The 20,350-nt window shown below is 38.0% G+C and overlaps 3 protein-coding genes across 4 annotated transcripts; 1 reads left to right on the top strand and 2 right to left on the bottom strand.

Moving 5' to 3' along the window:
• The first annotated feature begins 1,491 nt into the window (after positions 1-1,491).
• Positions 1,492-3,035, top strand: LOC127741268 (uncharacterized). The gene is made up of 2 exons (XM_052253391.1): positions 1,492-1,769; positions 2,058-3,035. The coding sequence occupies exon 2, from the start codon at positions 2,058-2,060 to the stop codon at positions 3,033-3,035; it is 978 nt and encodes a 325-aa protein (XP_052109351.1). The 5' UTR covers positions 1,492-1,769.
• A 3,376-nt stretch (positions 3,036-6,411) lies between these two features.
• Positions 6,412-13,997, bottom strand: LOC107462654 (uncharacterized). Its single transcript, XM_016081275.3, has 6 exons — positions 12,127-13,997; positions 11,514-11,654; positions 9,625-11,380; positions 9,103-9,326; positions 7,889-8,742; positions 6,412-7,801 (listed from the first exon to the last, which is right to left on the bottom strand). Exons 1-6 carry the CDS (start codon positions 13,582-13,584, stop codon positions 6,682-6,684), a joined length of 5,553 nt encoding a protein of 1,850 aa, XP_015936761.1. The 5' UTR covers positions 13,585-13,997; the 3' UTR covers positions 6,412-6,681.
• Positions 13,998-16,060: 2,063 nt separating this feature from the next.
• On the bottom strand, positions 16,061-19,305 carry LOC107462655 (E3 SUMO-protein ligase MMS21). 2 transcript variants are annotated; one of them, XM_021129547.2, is made up of 6 exons: positions 19,198-19,305; positions 18,990-19,103; positions 18,759-18,872; positions 18,014-18,153; positions 16,438-16,514; positions 16,061-16,340 (listed from the first exon to the last, which is right to left on the bottom strand). In XM_021129547.2, exons 1-6 carry the CDS (start codon positions 19,243-19,245, stop codon positions 16,210-16,212), a joined length of 624 nt encoding a protein of 207 aa, XP_020985206.1. In that variant the 5' UTR covers positions 19,246-19,305; the 3' UTR covers positions 16,061-16,209. The 2 variants fall into 2 exon arrangements, with proteins under 2 accessions (XP_020985206.1, XP_052108460.1); XM_052252500.1 differs by having other exon boundaries at positions 18,993-19,103.
• Between the last annotated feature and the right edge of the window lie 1,045 nt (positions 19,306-20,350).

Raw genomic sequence — 20,350 nt, 5'->3', positions numbered from 1 at the left:
AAAAATAGAGTCAAAGACTAACGTGAGTTACGTATGCTCAGTTGGGGGACTAAATTAAGTAAGTTAATATTTCAAAAACTAAATTAAAATACAAGTGTAATTTCAGAAACTGATTTGAATATTAATTCGCGGCGAAATTATCTATATAATAAGTTTGACGTTTAAATTTTGTTAGAATGGATTGGAGTAAATAATACTTTTCTGAACAATGTAAACAATAGGTTAAAAAAGAAAAGTTAATTTTAATTTTAAAAATCAAATTTTGAATTAATTAGGTTTAATCATAATATTGAATCTTTTTTTTATTTTTGCCTCAACCGCTCTCTCGCAATCCTGTGCTACCGCCGCTGCTGTATCACGACCCTGGTGTCCCCCAGCTGCTGTCTCGTTACTTGTTTCTTATCAACTAAGTCGGATGTTCATTTTACTATGTACGCAGATGGTTCTTTTCATTCTAAAGTGGATGTTTATTTAGGTATATCATTGGTATTTTTACTTGATCTGTTTTATTATGAATGCACATGCTTTACATGATGTTCATTTTACTATTTATGTGGATGGTTCTTTTCACTAAGATGTGGATGTTTATTTGGGTCATACCATTTAGGTTAACAAAGCAAAGTGACACACAATGAAAATGGCGAAGACACGACGCATCGGTGTGGAAGCAAAGACAGAGATACAGTGTTGGAGCAGCGGCAGAACAAGGCATCTGGCTTAGCAACGGTGCGACGTCACGGAGGGGAGAAGGCATGCAGCAACAGTGTTGCTTGCAGGGAGAACATGGGCGGTACGACGCATGGGAGAAAAATGTACAGCGGCTGCATCGAGAGCAGGGGGCGTGATGCAGGGCTGAAGAAGGAGCGACGATGTCGATTGCAGGGAGCACAGGAGCGGCACAATGCATGGAAGAAGAAGGTGCAATGGTGGTGCGGCGTGTTGCTTCTTCAGACGATGGCAGCAACAGTGAGGTGTGTTAGTGATAGCGCGACAAAGAAAGAGGAGAAAAGCGGCTGCGCTAAAAGAGAAGAGAAAGGTAGAAGGTGAGATGTTAGAATTGCTGTGAATAAATGAGGTGGAATGTTCTTTTGCTTTAATGGACCTCAAGTACAGCCATTGTTTACATTGTTTGCACTCCAATTATCTACCTAGCACAACTCATTATTTATTTAATAGGAGGGAACTAAGGTATCATTCGTAAAACAAGGATTCGACCCTATAATCAAATACATCTTTTTATATAGTAGTAGTCTTAAAGTTTAAGTAAATTCTATAATGTCTATAATTTGGTGGAGTAAATACCCATAATAGTCCCTGAGATTCACGCAATTACTCATAGTAATCCCTAAGATTTCGATTTTTCTATTGTAGTCCTCCAGATAGAGCTCCGAGCACTCAAACTAGTCCCTGGCCATATTTCAGATGATGACTCATCACCGGAGCGCTGACGTGGTCTAGGATTGCCACGTGGGACATGTCCAAAATGACGTCGTTTTGGGTTTGGCGCCCTTGGAAGCCAAAAACGACGCCGTATAGGTGTTACTTAATATGAAAAACAGTTTTCTCCACCAACACAAACACTTCGTCTCTTCTTCTTCCACCCTCTGAGTTCTTCTTCATCTCCCCAACAATGGCGTAGCCGTAGGGTTGTATGTGCTGGGTTAACAAAAATTTGAGAGAAGAAGTCATCTGATCAGAAGTTGTTGTTGCTCTTCCCTTCCCTTCCTTCACCACAAAGACGAGGTTCTGACGTTGTGATCGGACTGAAGGTAACCTTTTTTTTTAGTTTGCATTTTGAATACAGTGTTGGTTGATGATAGCATTGGTCAGTGTTGTTGAGACTCTGGAGTTTTGATGTCATTGTAGTGTCTAGGGTTTGAATCTTGGTTGGGGTTTGTGGGGTTGCTGTAATACCCGAATGAAACAGGGAAGAAATAGGGAGAAGTATGGAGGTTTGGAAAAAAATGTTTTCTTGTGGTGATTATTTTTCCTTTTTAATGCATGAGTAGGCTTTCAAATTCTCCCCATGTATTGTAAAAATTTTAAATTTCTTGCAGATGGAGGAGAAGTTGGACATCATGTTTCATTATGGGGGTGACTTCAAAAAAAATGCAGAAGGAATTATGATATATTCTCTGGACAATAAGGCCTGTTTAGGTGATCTAGACACTGATACTCTGGATGTGTTCTACATACAGAACTACCATAAGGAGCTTGGGTACAATGACATTAAACAGTGCTGGTGGCATGTTCCTGGAAAATGTTTGGAGAAGGGGTTGAGAAATGTAAACAGTGACAAAGAGATAAGAGAGATGGTGAATTGTGCTAGGACAAATGAGGGATTGATTGATATATATTTCGAGCATACAGTGTCAGTGCCGGAGGTGTTAGAGGGAGATAACACAGTTGTGTACTTGGATGATCATGGTGGAGAGGGATGTAATGCAGGTACAGATACTGATGTGAGTCCCCCAGTTACAGAGACTCATGCAATCATAGTTGCTCCTCCTATCCCTAAGGTTGTACCCAACACTTCTTGCAAATCCAGTCCCAAAAAAAAAAACAGAACATCTCCACGGCAATCACAACCATCACACTCCAAAACTGCCAATCCTTCCAAGACAGCCAAACCTGTGAAGAAGACCAACTCCCCAAAAGTCACCAAGCCCACCAAGCTCACGAAGCCCACCAAGCTCACCAAGCCCACCAAAATCAGCCAGCCCACGAAATCCAGTCAGAACACCAAATCAGATAGGAGCAAGAAGCAGAAACTGTCCAAGAGACCAAGTATTTCCAGGAGACCCTGTACACGGTCTGCTGCTAGAGGATTTACTAGCAAAGTGTTTAACAATGAAGTTCCCTTTGATTTATCTTCTAACTCCTCTGATAGTGAAGAGGATAGCATGTCCAAGCCAGGTCCGGATGAGGGTAGTTCCTCTAATTCTGAGGCTACAGGGAATGATCCTAAAACTGGGAGTAGGATTAGGAGAACATGGTACATGCAGCAATGGGTAAGAGAAATACTAATCCACTAGGTAATGGGAAGGAGAAGATATTACATGAAGATGATAGTTTGGTGCAGGAGGTGAGCAACACTAAAGTTGACCTTGGATTTGTGGGTTGTGTTCATGAAGGTGCAGAGGATGGACTAGACTCAGGTGTTGACTCAGATGGCACCAATTCTTGGCACTCAGAGGAGATGAAGATGCCTCTAAATTCAGAAAAGACCTTTGAAGCTGTCACCAAGAAGACGATCCTTTCTGCTGCCAACCGCACCAACAGTGGACCCCTTGCAGGGTGCATCTTCAGCCACGACTTTAAAGTTTGCCAACGCCAAGATTTAAGCTGCAAAGAAAGAAAAACTGAAGACTTTAGATACATCTACCTAGGAGTTTCTGTTTTGTGTTATTAGTCTTTTCCATCATGCAATGACTAGATCGTGAATTGTGATCCAAAGGCCTTTTTGATATGCCTTGGCCTTACTTTTGATGAAACTACAGAGTGCAGCATAATGGTTTCTAGGCTGCCTTTTACTTTCATCTTTTGTTCTTTTCTGATAAACAATGGAATTTATCTTAATATACTATGCTTTGTAGTTTACCATTCAATCAGCAGTTTTTTATTTTTTTCATAAACAATGGAATTTATTTTAACAACAGTTTCATAGTTAATAGCATTTTTCATTCCATCAAGCCATGCATAAATAATAGTTAACGCCACTTATTTCTCCTATAGGATCCTGCACCGAAAAGACCTTCCAAGCTGTCACCACGAAGACGATCCTCTAATCAGCCAACCGCACGAACAGTGAATCCCTTGCAGGGTGCATCTTCAGCAACATCTTCAAAGTTTGCCAACTTGATGCAATTCATCCCAACGCCAGGATTTAGGCCCCCAAGAAAGAAGAATTGAATACTTTAGATATATGTACTTAGGAGTTTCTGTTTTGTGTTTTGTTATTAGTCTTTTCCATCGTATAATGACTAGATGGTGAACTGTGATGCAAAGGCCTTTTTGGTATGCCTTGGCCTTTCTTTTGATGAAACTACAGATAGCAGCAACATGGTTTCTAGGCTGCCTTTTACAGTCAACTTTTGTTGTTTCTTGATAGACAATGGAATTTATGTTAATATACTATGCTATGTGGTTTACCATTCAAGAAGCAGTTTCTTTATTTTTTTCATACACAATGGAATTTAAATTAACAACAATTTCACAGTTAATAACACTTTTCATTCCATCAAGAAGCAGATTTTTACAAATGTTGATAACAAGAAACCCAAAACCACCAATTCATTCATCATTTACAATACAGGATCACCAACAACACTGTCAATACACACACACCTAAAACTAACAACTGGGTCATCACTTTTTGCATCTGGACATCCTCCTCCAACCTTCGAAGCCTCCAATCAACGTTGATCTTCACTTCATCACCACACGATTCTGACTTTTCAACCTGTTCCTCATTCACAGAATCTGCCCACACAAAAAGCCCGCACCATCTCTTCCCACTTGTCTGCAACCAATAAAGGATCAAAGTTTAGAGAGGAACAGCATAAGAATAGTCAGGGGAGGCATAACAACACAAGAACAGTCAGGGGAGGAGAATAACAGCAACACAAGTAATTACTCTAACCTACATTATAATTGGGGCAGCCATAGAACGGTTTATTCAGATTCGAATCTGTGCCAAACCATCTGAGAACTGGCCTACAGCCACAGCCGCACCATTCTGGCGGGACCGATCTTCTGCTCTTCGTTTGCGTTCTACTCCGGTTCCAGCTAGATGGGGAACGAACAGAGCTTCCACCTGCAGTGCTACCTCCACCCATCATCGACATGAGTAGCAGCCCCGGATGAGAGTGCATGAACAGGAACAAGTGTATGGAAGAGGAAGAAGAAGAGGTGAACAAGACGAAGAGGGGAGGTGCATGAGAATTTGGGGATTTAGGGTTAATTATACTATGAGGGACCAATCTGGGTAAAAATTGGAACTTAGCCAGCTCAGCTAGCCGTTGGCAGCAGTCCAGCGTGGCAATCCTAGGCCACGTCAGCGCTCCGGTGATGAGTCATCACCTGAAATATGGCCAGGGACTAGTTTGAGTGCTCGGAGCTCTATCTGGAGGACTACAATAGGGAAATCAAAATCTTAGGGATTACTATGAGTAATTGCGTGAATCTCAGGGACTACTATGGGTATTTACTCATAATTTGGTGTCTAACTTTTGCTTAACTTATTTTTTTGGTAATTTTTGAATATTTAATAATTATTTATTTTTATACTTTTAAAATTAAATATTAATTTTTAACTCTTTTTAATAAGTTAGGCAAAAACTTTTAGGCACCATAGCAATCACCGTAATTTTAAATCTCATTCAAATAGGTTGGAGCAGATTAATTACCCAGCGGGTAGGGTATAATTTCGCATCCCTATATTTATGAACTCTTTAAACAAATTCTCTTTACTCCTTTTCTTTTAATGGCTTCATCGTGACAGCTATGGATTCTGATGGCACCAAATATGCCATATCTTAGTAGGCATTGCAATCCAACAAGACCTTCATTCCTCTCTTCAGCCTGGAATTAGAAACCTAATGATATTTATGTTCATTAAAAATAAAATACAGTTAAGGTTTTATGGCTTTTGATTTGTTCCTTCATCACGACACCAAAGTCCTTAGCTGTCTAAATATTATTGTGTTAATAATATTAAGCCAAGAAAATGAAACTGATTTCGTTTGCTTTGGTGTATTAAATCAAATTTTATTCCAATATAAGTGACTGGACTAACTTATTTTATGAATTATAGAAACCTTCTTAAACTTTAGTTGCAAAAGAAAGCATAAAATAATAGTTGTCACATGATAGCATTTATCATTTTGTAATGCCAATACATATAAGGCATAATGAAGTAATCTTATTTGGCAGTAATGAAACTGTAGTTAATGCTCCAACTCCCCAAAATTCTGCCGTTGTTTTGTGTTGACCCAAACAAAGAGAGTAATGTAATGTCTTAATTTAGATGGAGCAATTACAAATTAACTATAACAAGACGATGAAGGGTATTTTAGATGAATAAATAAAAACATTTATTAATAAAGAATGGCAAATTGGAAATATTCAAAAGAATAAAGTCAGCAATAACAACTCCGTGTAATTTGTAATTAAACTATAAGATGCAAGGGCTCAGGTATAATCTAGAACCAGGTTCATGCTTATGATACTTCATTTATATGTCAAAAATTCTATCATTTTCCTTCGAGATAAACCTCCCTTCCCTGCCTCTAAATTTTATTTGAAAAAAGAAAAACCTTTTTTTATTTTATTTTTTTTCTTTTACATTGGAAAGAGTATGTTATGAACAGATCAGCTGATCAGGTAATTAAAAGATATAGCATGGAAAAGTGTTAGTAAATTTTAGCATCAATATAAAAAATGGTAATAAAAAATGGCAATATAGTAATCAATACATGCATCATAAACTAAATCTCAGTTACTAGTGTCCTATGTATATGTCAAGGAGAAAATCAAATGGTTAGCCAGCTTCTGCAGTTCTGCATGGGGACTCCATGGTCAAAATTGTATTTTCAATCTCAGAAAAAGGGGAAAATCCATACAAAATTTCCGCATCAGTGCCAAAATATTGCTAAGAAATCCAAGCTATCATACAACAGCTTAATCAAAAGGGCTCTTGGTCATTACTATCAACTCTCTAAGAGAACAAAGGCACAGAGTTTCAAATTTACAATGAAGAGAAACATCTTTGTCTGGGTTCATAGGAACCAGCACACCATCTCTGAATATAAATTTTAAATCAAGCTTCAGTGATTCATTCACTACCTCATCTTTGGTTGCAGTTGCCTCCTGGCTTGTTGAGTGAGTAACACACTCAGCTGCCACAAAGTCCTTGTCTTGGTTTTTGGAGTCACATGTTCTCAAGTTCAAAGTTATTCCATGCCTTTCTCTTTTGAAGGTTTTGTTAGAAAAATCATTAAGGTCTTCAATGTGACATTTTCTAATTGCTGAAATAAGATCCACGGATAATGATGAAACAGCATCATGGACATCTTCTACTGTTCTATGGTTAACGCTTAACTCACTGGTGAGAAGCTTGCGTATTGCAAGATATAAGCTGTGAAGACATCTAGGGCAACATTGATACATGCAAACGACCGCAGGTTCAGCATGCTCATGGCCTTTACTTGAAGAGATATCAATACCTGTAGCATTCTCATGTTTGCGAGAGTAAACATCAGTTACACCAGTCTCTTCTGTGGACAAGGTCGGGGGCTGATTAGAGATGGTACTTACAGTACCTCCATTAAGACCTTCTTGTTCTAAGGCAGTGTGAAGTCCATTCTCTGAAAGGACAGCAGAGTGAGTGGATGTGGATTTACCTAATTCTTCTGACATCCTGACATCTCCTTCAGCCACCTCACGGGATAGCAATCCATTCTCCTGATTTGGGGATGGATCAACAGGTTGGTTTGCAGCAGCAGAGTCATCAGAGTGATTGTTTAAAGAATCATTTGGTAGACATTCTTTAGCGCTTGTATTTGTATGTCTACCATCGTGATCAAGTTTATCTGTATTATCATTTTTCTTATTCATGGCAGGAAATCCAGTTGTTTCAGCATGAATTTCCTTACAACTTCTCCCTGGGTTCTCCGAATCATCACCGTTCATATGAACATCCTTAGTTTCAGCTTGGTGATCTACACACGAGAGATGACTGTTTAACCCATCACTTGACGACATGACTTTCGATATAGGCTCCAAGGAATCCTTATCCATACTAAAATGAAACGAATTTCAGTCAAGATTGATGCCATCTAGGAGAATATATATATATATAGCGAAAAGATAAAAAATATAGTGATACCTGTGCAATGCATAAGCCCAATTGTTTACTATATCTTCCAAATAAGCCACTTGCGATAAAATGCGAAGATATTGATATCTGTCTTTCCCAGCTTGAATTTTTGCATTGATATTCTCAATTAGGATCTCAAGAACTTTCCTCACATCAAGAGAAACTTCCCTGGCTGATTTATAAACACCCCTGTAAGCCAATAAACCAACGGCAATCAAGCCTCTAACTAAACCAGATCTTTCTTTGCTTTTAACACCACCAGAGCTACCAGGAACCATTGACTTGTCTAGTGAATTATTGGGACGAATTACACAGGAATTAAAAGGCCAGCCCCCCCTCCATGGTCCACTTACATCAGCACAAGGACCTTCTTTGAGTTTTGATGTGACCCAACAAAGTTCAGCAAAATGTGGGAATAGAAGAATTTGATAACCAAATGTGGATATTGCTAGTGACAAGGTTGACTTTTCCTTCAGAGACCTACCATCGGGGGGTGGTGGTGGCGGTGGAGGCGCTGATGTGGATTTAGGAACTTGGGTTTCACTCTTCTCTTCATCAACTGATCCATTATCTTTACTCTGGCATACCTTCTCTTCACAAGCTTCAACAGAAACCTTTCGGACACCCAGATGAACATGAGAGCTCTGATGAATCAATTGAATCTGCTGCTCAACTAAATTTCTCAGTAGCTCTTCTACAGACAGAGTGATCAACGTCTCATTATCAAAATTACTATCAAGATGCAGTGAGAGTCGAGGGATTGTTTGCTGCAAAGGAGTTGATTGGCTGTCTTTAGATTGATAACTCTTGAAGAATTCCCTTATCTTACTTGGAAGTTCTGTATACGAAACTTCTGAAGTAGCCTGTTGCAAATGAGAAACAAAAGATAAGGGACCTGAACTCAATATATAAAATGTATCGACTTGTACTTATGTATCATGATCAATCACCTATTATTGTGGAAAACAAGGATGAGGGAGCGATAAAAAATTTTTATCAAGGAAGCAATTTTGATGTATAAACAACTGTTTCTTAAAGATTTGCAACTAAAAGCATCACACATGAATTATTAGTTGCATAGATATACATTTTTTTATGAGAACTAAAACAACCAAAAGTTAAAATATAAAATACATATTTAAAATAAAACAAGGAGCACAAATCTTAGGAATAATTGTACAAAGGCTTTAATACATTGCAGACAAAGATAAAGCGAAACATACCAGAATCATCAAGGACGTCGATACACCAATGGACTCCACCTGCTCAATAAATGACATCCAGGCATGTGAAGCCTTCTTGTTGGCCTCGCCTTCAGTAATCTCTGCAGAGCTTTTCTCTGTATTCAACTCACTTTCCTTCTCATAGATTTGGACATGTTTGTTTACAGCCCACAAATCAATTCTTGGCATGAATAATATGCAAGATTGAAGACTAGCACATTTCACTGCCACATAGAAACATAATTATCAGATCCAAGAGTAGCTGCAAGTATACAGCTGGCATCAATATATTCATATAAAGCAAAAATTCAGTCCTTCTTCCACACTTAGCATCTATAAATGGCTGCAAAAAGAAAAAAATGCATTTCATTGCAAGCTGAAGTCTTAACCCTAACACACACAAAAACAAAATAATAATAATAATCAAATTGATAGCTTATTAAAAGATATCCAGAGTTTTGTTAATTAGCATACTTAGCAGTGCTTCCAAAAGGACAATAACCAGCATTAAGAGAGACATACATAATATTTGTGCAATGCCTTGCACTACATCTCCATGCCCTTCTTGTGAAGCGGTTGCCATATCAATCTTCTGTATTTCAGTACTCCCCACAAAGCAGTAAAGAAAGCAGGAAGCAAGATGTCTCTGGCCAGATCGGGGATTTCCAGAAATCAATATTCGAAATCCTGATTTATTAGTAAATGCAAATGACTTGTCTAGAAACAAGCCACTACGCATGCCCAAATGATTCTTTATGGAGGGATCAGACTTCATAGTGCTATCATCTGTGTCATCTGCAGTATCAGGAGAACCACCAAAGCCATCATTTGCAGATAAAATGCCCAAACACATGAGCTTGCTCTTTATCTCAGAAGCAATATTTGTTTCTTGCAGTAAGTCATCAATGTGCAACCACCAGTGATCAATAGGCATTTTCCTTTTGTCTAGAGCAGAAACCACTTCATTCTTAACCATTGTTACAGCTTTAGATAAAGGAGGTGGCAACCATAGATTTTCATCAAGAGATACAAGAAGTGTGCACAATGGCCCCAATAAACAAGGTATGAGGTGGATAGGAAGAGGGGAGCATACAACATCATTAGTGGCATTTCCTGCTTCTCTCCGGGAGCATGGTAGTGGGGAATGCAAAAATGCCTCTAACCAATCCCTCTCCTCCACTGCAAAGGATGGTAGACTAAGGTTCTTCCAACCAGAATGCTTTTCTTCAGCTAAGGACAAAACTTTTTGCAACGGGAAATTCCTCTTCAAGGCATTGATAGCCGCTTGAGTACAGAGAGCCTGAAGATCTGCACCAGCATAGCCAGGAGTCTTTTTTGCAATCCACTCAAGCAAGGACCCAGTAATTGGTTTAGGCCACCTCTGAGTGTGAAGTGACAGAATGGAAGCTCGGTCCTCAGTTGATGGCAGTGGGAAATAAATTTCCCGATCAAATCTTCCAGGTCGCCTAAGTGCTGGGTCAACGGCATCAGGACGGTTTGTTGCACCTATGACTACAACTGAACCCCTGGATTTTAAACCATCCATAAGAGCAAGCAAAGTTGATACAACAGAACTATGTGTCTGATCTTGCTGCCTAGTGCGGGTAGGTGCTAGTCCATCTATCTCATCAAAGAATATTATAGAAGGTTGACATCTCTCAGCAACCTGAAATAATAGTCTTAGTTGGCGCTCAGCATCGCCCACGTATTTCCCCAAGCAATCTGCACCTTTGCGGGCAAAATATGCAATCCGTCTATCGCCACGGGCACATGCACCTATCAATGCCCGGACCACTAAGGTTTTCCCTGTTCCAGGATACCCATGCAAAAGAACACCTCTGGGAGGTGTAAGCCCTAAATTATCAAAGAGCTCAGGATATAGTAGAGGCAAAATAACAACTTCCTTCATACACTGGATGACATCTTTAAGTCCAGCAACAGATTCCCATCCCTGAAAGGATGGTTCACATGCAGAGTCTGAACCACCGATGTACACTGGTGCTATTCTCAATAAATCACGATGAAGTCTCTTGTTCTCACGTTTCAAAAACTCCTCATCCTCTCCACAATTTTCAAGCCATCTCTCTTCTGCAGCAATATCCTTTCTCCAAGCATCATTTGAATGCTTCCTCATATCCCACTTCAGTTTCCTAGCTTTCAACTTCTTTATCCGGGCTAAATATTTATTACCATGTGGTTGGAAAAGATGCCGATGATCTGTGCAGGCAATAAGAAATTTACGGTGATCAAAGATGCAACCACTTGCTCTTGCACAAGGCTGTGAAACACAGATAGGATGTTAGTTCAGATTAAGGTTGGCATGAAAGAATGATTTCCTTTTTTGTGAATTCAAAATTAAAGGGGTTCAGAATATATGCAAATGTCACTCTAAGAGAGAACACATAACCAACCAAGTGATAAGTTTTTGGACAACGATCAACACGACAACCTGAGGTTGCCCCTCGCCTCCCACAACGTGTGCACTTCAATGCTCTTCCTCTGTAAAGTGCAGCCCTGACATTCTTCAAGCATCCCAACCCAGCAAAATAAACCTGGAATAGATTGTCATAATGAATGTTTATTTTAACTTCAACTTGAACATTTAAGTTGACTAAGCTACAAATGGAGAAATTGGTTGATTATAGATTAAAAGCATTATTCTTCGAGCTGGCAAAGTGTGTTGATTACTACAGTCAACATTATTGATAAAAGGGACATAGTGCACAAAGGATTATATCTCACATTCTCGTGTTACTTATGTTCCCAAAGATAAAAGGGAATCTGTTTATAATGTAACTAGGTGAACTTCAGAAACCATTTATGATCAGCATGTGGCCTCATAAAAATTGCTTGGGCATATTTAGTGAGATGTCTTAAAACAAAATAACCACTTTTTTTTCTTCTTTTGTTTCTTTGAAAAGTTCAATTGCATAATTCTCAGTTTTCAGAGTAATCGCAAGCACACATATCCAGAATTTCATGATGCAAAACCATGTTACAAAAGGTACGAGATTAAAATCACACCTCTGGACTCCATACAGCACATTGCTGATGAACCCATATTCGAGCAATGCCGAAGTTATCATTAATAGGACCCAAGAGATGACCAAGCCAGCCAGGTTCATCACTAAAACCATCCCAGATATCAAAGTTAGGCTCTTCTGAAGCCGAAGAACCGCTATATGCTTCATTCTCACTCTCACCATTGTCCTGAAGCAACCTTTTTGGAGGCTTACCATCAGTGCCTCCCCCGCACAATCCACACCGTCGACCCTCTTTGATCCGTTGGGAGCCATTTGAAGCTTGTTTCAGCTTATCCTTTGTCACATAGTTTGCATCTTTCAAAGTGTTTTCACCAATCTCAGCCTCCTTGTCAGCTGATCCTTCATTTTCTACTTGCTTTGTTGAACTCCCAGCAATTTCAGCTCCTTCACTTGCATTATTGCCTTCCTTCTCACATGCTAACTGATCGTCCTGTTTATTTGCATGTTCCCATCGATCATCCTGTTCATCTGCATGTTCCAAAGGAGACTGTTCACTACCGTCACTACATTCCTCCGTTTGCAAATTGCTTGACATGTTTCTCTCCCCATTCCCTATAATAGGAGGGCCATTCACATCCAATATAATTACAAGGTTCCCGCCAGACACATCAGTTACTGGAACCGTATCATTACCCTCCTCTTTGTTCACTGTAAGCTCCACTTCTTGACTGTTGCTCTCATCTAAATTACCATGACACTCATTCTCTCTATGCCCTTCATAAGACTCCTTCTCTGTCTGCTTTGCTACAAAAGATTCATTCTCTTGAAGCCCTTCCTCATGAGATTCATTCTCTCTCAGCCCCTCTTCATGAGATTCGTTCTCCTTAGGCCCTACTTCATGAGACTCATTCACTTTAAGCTCTTCTTCATGCTTTGTAGCTTTGATCCTCGCTGGTCTCTTCGACTTAACAATCCTTGGCACTCCACCTTCCAATTCCTTCTTCTTATCAACCTTCAATTCATCATCACCCCTACTTACAACCACATCCTCAAAAAGCTTCCTCTTCCGACGGGGCAATTCCTTCTCATCATTGACCTCAAAACCTGCACCCCTAGCCCTAGACCGCAACCTCGATCTCCAAGCCGAAGGACTCCCCTCAATGCTGCTGCCGGGACTCTGCTGCTCCAAATTCTTCTTGCCACTCTCTATGCGCCCTGCAGGCACTCCAACCTTCCCTAACTTCCGCCGTTTCTTGGGAGGAGCAGGAGAGGCATCCAGCAGAACCGGGGCACGCCGAACACGGGAGCTTCGGCGAACCGCTGAATCCGCAGCATCAGTAATCAAAGCATCATCACACCCATTGGAATCACCATGGTTCCGATTGTACTCCTTCTCACATATCGCGTCTAACCTCTTGTGCTTCTTCCGAAGCCACGGACTAGATTTACCAACATTCTTATGCTTAGATGAAGAACCAGATTTAGAAGACAATCGCATTTCGCATCACAATAAACCCAAAACAAAACTAAACAATCACATACACATTGAAACCCCAAAAAATAAGAGGCGCAGACTTCTTTTTCTCTCGGTGTTTTCCTTCCAATCGTGTGCCAACATGTGACACTATTTAGATTAAATAACAATCGCACACACCAAACTGGGAAATCAGCTTGGAATGCAAAGGAATTTTAAGGAAAACAAAAACCCTAGAAATTGAATCGAATAACGGCTTCCAATGGGGTTCCGGTTTGATTGAAAAGAAAGGCTTCCCTTTTTTTATGTGGAGATAGGGTTTCTGGGCTTTGGGGGAGTTTCTGAAGCTTTCTTCTTCGTTTTCTCAGTGCTGTTTTCTGAGGTTTTTCTTCAGTGTTGCAGAGAAACTAGGGCGTGAGTGTATGAAAAATTCTCAGTGTTTTTGTTTCTGAAATTTCTGTGCTTTAGAACACGGGCGTTGTGAAGCGTGAAAATCACGTAAGGCTTTTCAGCCGTTCGTTTGCAAGATAGATTGAGAGTGTAACACACGCGCTTGAATAGGTAATTTGGAAAGGTATCTTGGGGGCTTATTTTTGCAATTTTTTTCTTTTAATTTCTTTTTATCCAACACATTGTTGCCGCCAAAATTGTGTTTGCATGACACTAAATATGAAGCAAAGTGGGAGGGTATTTATGTTTTGGGAGGGCAACGGCTCCTTCAAAAAATTCTATTTATAAAATATATGTATTTTGATACATTTTGTGCTTTGTGGGGCTACATGTGCTCTAGTGACTTTGCTTTTTATTTTATTTTTTTTCTTTATGTCTATTTTTCTAAAATTTTCACATCTTATACAGGTTATGCACTTATGTTCTAGCTCATTAAGGTTATTGTTATATATTCCTCTCACCAATACCCTTTTTCTTACTAAATAGATTCATCAAAAATACTTCTAGGGCGACTTATGATGCAATCCATTGTTCAAGGCTTCCTTTGCACATGGTAGTGCAAAATGCAAGCAATGCTTAACTACTTGCATTTAAAAACATTCTCTATTTCAATTACTAAGAACTTGTGAATGTTACATCATAGTCATAGATAATCAAAACCATAGCATATGATATCAATAGAATTATAGGCATTTTCTTACAAGAGGAAATCATGTTTGAGCATTGAGAGTTATATAAAGAGTATTAGAGTAGTATAATTATTTTAATTTTTAACAATGGTTACTTCATACCAAGAGTTAAATTGTGAGGCCATGGATGATGAGAAAGAAATATATATATATTTAACTAATCATATGTTGGCTTATGCTGAAGAAGTTAACTATTAAGAGTATAATATGTTTATGTTCGGTTTTAGTACTTATTTTACTTAATGTTAGGTGATATTACATATGAAATTTCTTTATTTGTGGTACATAATTACCTATTTACCTTAACCTGTAATTCAATTTCAACATCTTCCAAGTGTCTTGACTTTCTAAGTGAGCTATTTTCTTTACATAATCCATGGACAAATAATGGTTGATTAAATGATGGATGGCTAAGATTATTATTAAATTTGCAGTTTTGGGGGGTCATAGAAAATTTGGTAACTAGAAGTATAATATAGTAATTTTGATGCACTATCAATTAAAAATAATATTATAATCATTTGAATTATAGTCCACTCATATCGGGTTGGAAGAAGTATCATTATATTTTGATGATTACACTTTTTTTCAAGGTTTTTTCACAGATTTTAGTGTGAAATATTCATTTTTCAATCCTTGGTCAAAATGACGACGAAAGAAGATCATGGCTTTGGCTTTATCCTTTTGGCATGCATTATGTTCAACCTTAATGGTATCTCTAAAATCCATTGAATCAAGATGAATTTCATCATCTAATATAGTATCCATAATAAGTAATTGTTCCAGATATATCAAAAACATTAAATTCAAGATGAAAGAACTTTAACATAATAAAAAATTATTACATGAGTCTTCCTAAATTTTGATCAGAGTCTCATGTTAATAACATATTATAAAATAAATAAATAAATAAGAAAGAGAAAATAAATATAAAATAAAAAAATGTAAATAAATAACTCTAATATTAATATTCACCGCAATTAATATCTCAATATAATAGAAATGATTCATATATATATTACTAATATATGTAGTAATGTATATATAAAAGAAGTCTCAAAAAGTCAAACCCTGTTGCATTAATGTAGAGAGTATCTTAAAACACTAAACACCGTTTACAGTTAACATTGAACCATCCAAAATTACCTTGATTGGACATTCATATTGCAACAAATTATACCACTAGAAGCATTTAACGTATAACTGTATGTGTTATTTAGAATTAATTTTGGAACCTACTCTTTGATTCTGAAGCTTCCAAATGAACTACCAGAAAAAGCGTAATGGAAGCAAAATGATAACACACAAAAGATTTCAGGCATAGCATGCAAAACTTGCTGAACCATTGAGCATGAGATAAATTATGTAATACAAAACCATCATATAAACTTCACTGATGTTAACTGTTAAGTGTTCCAAGTTTGCATGGGATATAATCAGTACATCATGCAGTTTTTCAAGACTGAAAGTTTATACACAAAATCCTACTCTTGCTTTACTCAATCAATCATCAATCGTCTTCATTAAGGAGAGTAAAGTCTTCCACTTCAGTTTCTTTGTTCATTTTGCGCAATTCCTCAATCTCAATCAGTAACAAGGCATCCTGCACCACCCTATCTGCACGCAATTTCTTCGGGCAACCTAACACACACAAAGATGAAAGATCTAGTTAAAGAGCAACGCAACAATGCAGAAGGAATGTGAAGAATGTGAAGCTTATCAGACGTCAATGATCCACCTGATATTGGACATCGATTGGATGACTTTATATATTGCATTATTATTCTCTTTTCATAAATATGCTTGCATTCCACACTGCAACAATGAAATAGAAATGAGTAACATGCATAATAACGAAACCTATTAACAAGCTCTTCTACATGCTAGAAAGCATGCATTTCACCGTTATTTGAAATTTTCTCCCACATTTTAATTCACATGCCAAACTCACCCTTATTGGTGTAATCACAGATTTTTAGTAATCTTTTATCCCATCTTGATATGAAAGCAAAACTCATCCTAAAGAGTGAACACTAAACACGATTACTTTTTAGTGCAAACATTCAAAACTTTAGTTTATCTTTTCTTCGAGTCACTTTCCAATTGTTTGTTGTATCTAGATGTTGTATCTTTGGCTTACCTCGGTGCTTACTCAAAGTGCATCCAAAATATAGTTAATCAGCTATCTCAGGAATTTAGTAACACTAAATTCACCATCAAATACAACGAGAAAACCTTGGCCTGCTAAATTCTGAATTTACTATGATATGTTCTCCAAAATCCAGGAGCTGTGACGAACTTCCTAAGTATAAGAGATTTGGCATCCACCTTTGTGGATAACTGAAAGCACAGACTAAATAGAAACTATGGGGGAAAACGAAAGGTGCATCTATCAACTTAAAATGTGAATGGCCAAGGTCACCACTCTACCCGACCTATTGACCTAGCTAGTAAAATCAGGTGTCAGTATAAAAAGTTGCACAGTTGCTGATATAGGGGAAGACTGTATTTTACTAAAATATGAATGAGTATTAAGGGACAAATTGTTGTTCTTACAAAAATCACTAAAGATTGTAACTGCAGGTCTACAGCTCATCAACAACGCTTTTCCCTTATGCCCCGGATATCATGGTTTGAAATCCTATAAGCAGGATTTCTCTGAGCAGGATAAGGCAGAACATTTCTACCACAATTTTACCAAGCAAATGGGAGCACAAGTGAGAAAAAAACAGGCCAATGGATACGGGAACATATATAGGCATGTCTTTCTCATTTGGAGTTTCATATAAAGGTTTCAGCCTTTGACTGAAAGCCAGCCCAATCTAAAATAGGAGAGGTGAAGGATAATAAAACAAATGGGCAGGCTGTATCCATGTCCTAGATAATTCAGCAGGGTAGAATCTAAGCCAATCCCACACTCCACCAGAAACTGCCTTAACATGCTCAATATCCGTTAATGACCATTTTGACGAGCATTTTTTTTTTTTCATTTGAAACAACGGTTTCAACCAAATACAGATCACACAGTTCCAACTAAGAATTAGTGAACGTTGCACTTGTCTTGTTTCAAAACAATTTTCTAACTCAATACACTGCCAATTTTTACATTTACTCATCTGTCTAGCAAGTGAGAAAACTAAACATGCATTGATTGCAAATTGACCAAATTTACATATATGTCATGAAATAAACATTGAGGAGGAATAATCAATCACAGTTTATTCAATTAAAATATGTAACTTCAAATACTAACTGAAAAAGATAAAAAAATTGGAAACCAACGCGGCATTATATCAAAGGGGTATATGTGGTACCTGCGAACTGGTTCTTCAAGCTCAGTAACAGGTTTTCCAGTCAATGGGCAAGTCATATTCAAAATACTGGATTGGGTACTTGTCATTACAATGTCCTCCTGCTCTTCTCCTGGCATTGGCTGCCCTTCATGATGAACTTTCTGAAGACAAAAGATAAATAGCAAGCACATTAGATTATTAGGAAGCAAGAAGAAAAACTCAAATAAGTGTAGGTATGTCATAGTAAAATGCTATAGCATTTATTAAATAAAAAAAAATTCTAACAAAAAATACCATGGAAACAGAATATTACAAAGCATAATGCAGGTTAGAATGTGCATAAGTATGAGATTATATAATCAAAAGAATGTTGACACTAATATTTATCCAATGGCGGGAAGGTATCCTTCTATTCACAGGTGTCAAACTCTTGTAAGACAAGGATGAGAGCTCATATCATTGCAGGAAACTGTTCTTACCAGACAGACACAAGTCACCTATCCACCTTGGCCAGAACTTAAAATCATTAAACAGTAAAGAAAACACATAAAATGAGTGGTAGGGTTCCCCAAATCTTCGAACTTAATTACCATTACTCATCCTATGAATAAAATATCTTGAGAGAAATAATAGTTAACTATTTCCAAACTAAGAAAATAGGGAGGTGCACTGACCTCTGATATAAAGACAAACATTTCCATCTATCGTAAACCAAAACATGCCGCCAGAGGCGATCTTCAAAAGTTACAAGTCAGAAGACACATACCCATACAGCTTCCTTAAATTGGCGAACCAAAGGATTACTATTAGGATCTGAAGTAGTAGACTGGCCCTTCAATTTTGACACTTCATCCTCAAGTAACTTACGAAAATTATTCACCTGGATTTTTAAGCAAGTTAGAATTCAGAGACAATGGTAGGGTTATATGATAGTAACAGATAATAGCTCATACTTAGTACCCAAAAAAAGGTTCTAAGCATGGAATCCAGAACTCACAACTTCTTCTTTTGGCTGGTATCTGTTTGCAATAGCTTGAACTGCTGATGAAAGATGCACACTATCCTCAGAGAGATCAGCTAACTCCAAAACAGCATCTTCCAACTCCTTCACCTGAAGTGAATGGTTACTATTTTGCACTTACCATATTATCAAAATTTCACACTCCAATATATATATATATAAGAAAGTGAATGAATTGAAATACCTTATCAGATTCGTTGTGTTTCTCGAATTCAACTGCAATCTCCTTCATTATAGTCACAGTCTTTCGTATATGCTAAAACAAACCCAGTAGAAAGGAAGCAAGTAAATAACTAATCTGCAGATATATATCATAAAATGAGCTAACGAAGTACAAAAATTCCAATAGCAAGTTGCAACCTTATTCCTTTTGAGGAAGCAAGGAAGAAAGCAGGGCACGAAATAAAAAAGCGTGCCCTAGAAAACAATCAGAAAATAAATTGAAGCATTTGCTCGCCGTGCGAGGATGAAGCCATCAGAAGATTCTAGAAGGTTCTTCAGAAGTGGGAACCCTCTTTCGAGTGTGTGAATTGTGAAAGAAAGGAAGGAAACTTTTGGAGGGAAATTTTTGGAGTGAGATGCGGCGGCTATGAAGATAGGGGCTCAGAGGATGGTAGTGACGGTGAAGGCTGGGTGGTTGAAGAGAGAAAAGGAGAAGGTTGAGAGAGAAGAGGATGTGCGGGTGTGAGTTTCAGAGTGAGTGAGAGAGAAGGTTGATGGTAGAGCCGGCAATGGTGGTGGCTGATGGTGGTGAAAATGGATAATGATGGAGAGAAGAGAATGGTGGTTAGCGATGATTGAGTGAGTGAGATTGAGAGAGGATGTGAGAAAGAGAGAACTTCGCCGGAGGATTGATGAGAAGGTTGAGGGAATGAGAGCTGTGCGGAGTGGAGGTTGTGCTTTTGTGAACAAGACAAGAAAGTTTGAATTCCTAGGGTTTGCTCCTAAACGTGACCCACGCACGTAGAAGAAGCTCCTTACAAAAAATGGTAGTTGTACACGAGTCTCGGTTACTATTTTTATCCACGGTAAATACAGGAAAATATTATATACATACACAATATTGCTGAAAATAACCAAAAACTTCTAAGTGCCAAAACAAAGAAGTTCTCTTTTTTCACAGCACCGTTCACTCTCCTCTTCTTAGCATTGTTCGTCTCCTCTCCTCATTACGGTTTTATCTTCTTTTTTTAGTGCGTTTCACTCTGTTCTTTTCTTCTTCTAATCAAAAGTGAATCTCTATTAATGAATTATCAATGCATGTTAATATTAATTGTAGTTCTTTTCAATTTTAAGGTTTTGATTCTATTTTTATCGGTCAGAATTAAAAAATATAT

The sequence above is a fragment of the Arachis duranensis genome, chromosome 8 (assembly GCF_000817695.3).
Source record: "Arachis duranensis cultivar V14167 chromosome 8, aradu.V14167.gnm2.J7QH, whole genome shotgun sequence".
NCBI lineage: Eukaryota > Viridiplantae > Streptophyta > Magnoliopsida > Fabales > Fabaceae > Arachis > Arachis duranensis.
The sequence above is the reverse complement of the archived record's forward strand: the minus strand, read 5'-3'. Positions and strand labels throughout refer to the sequence as shown.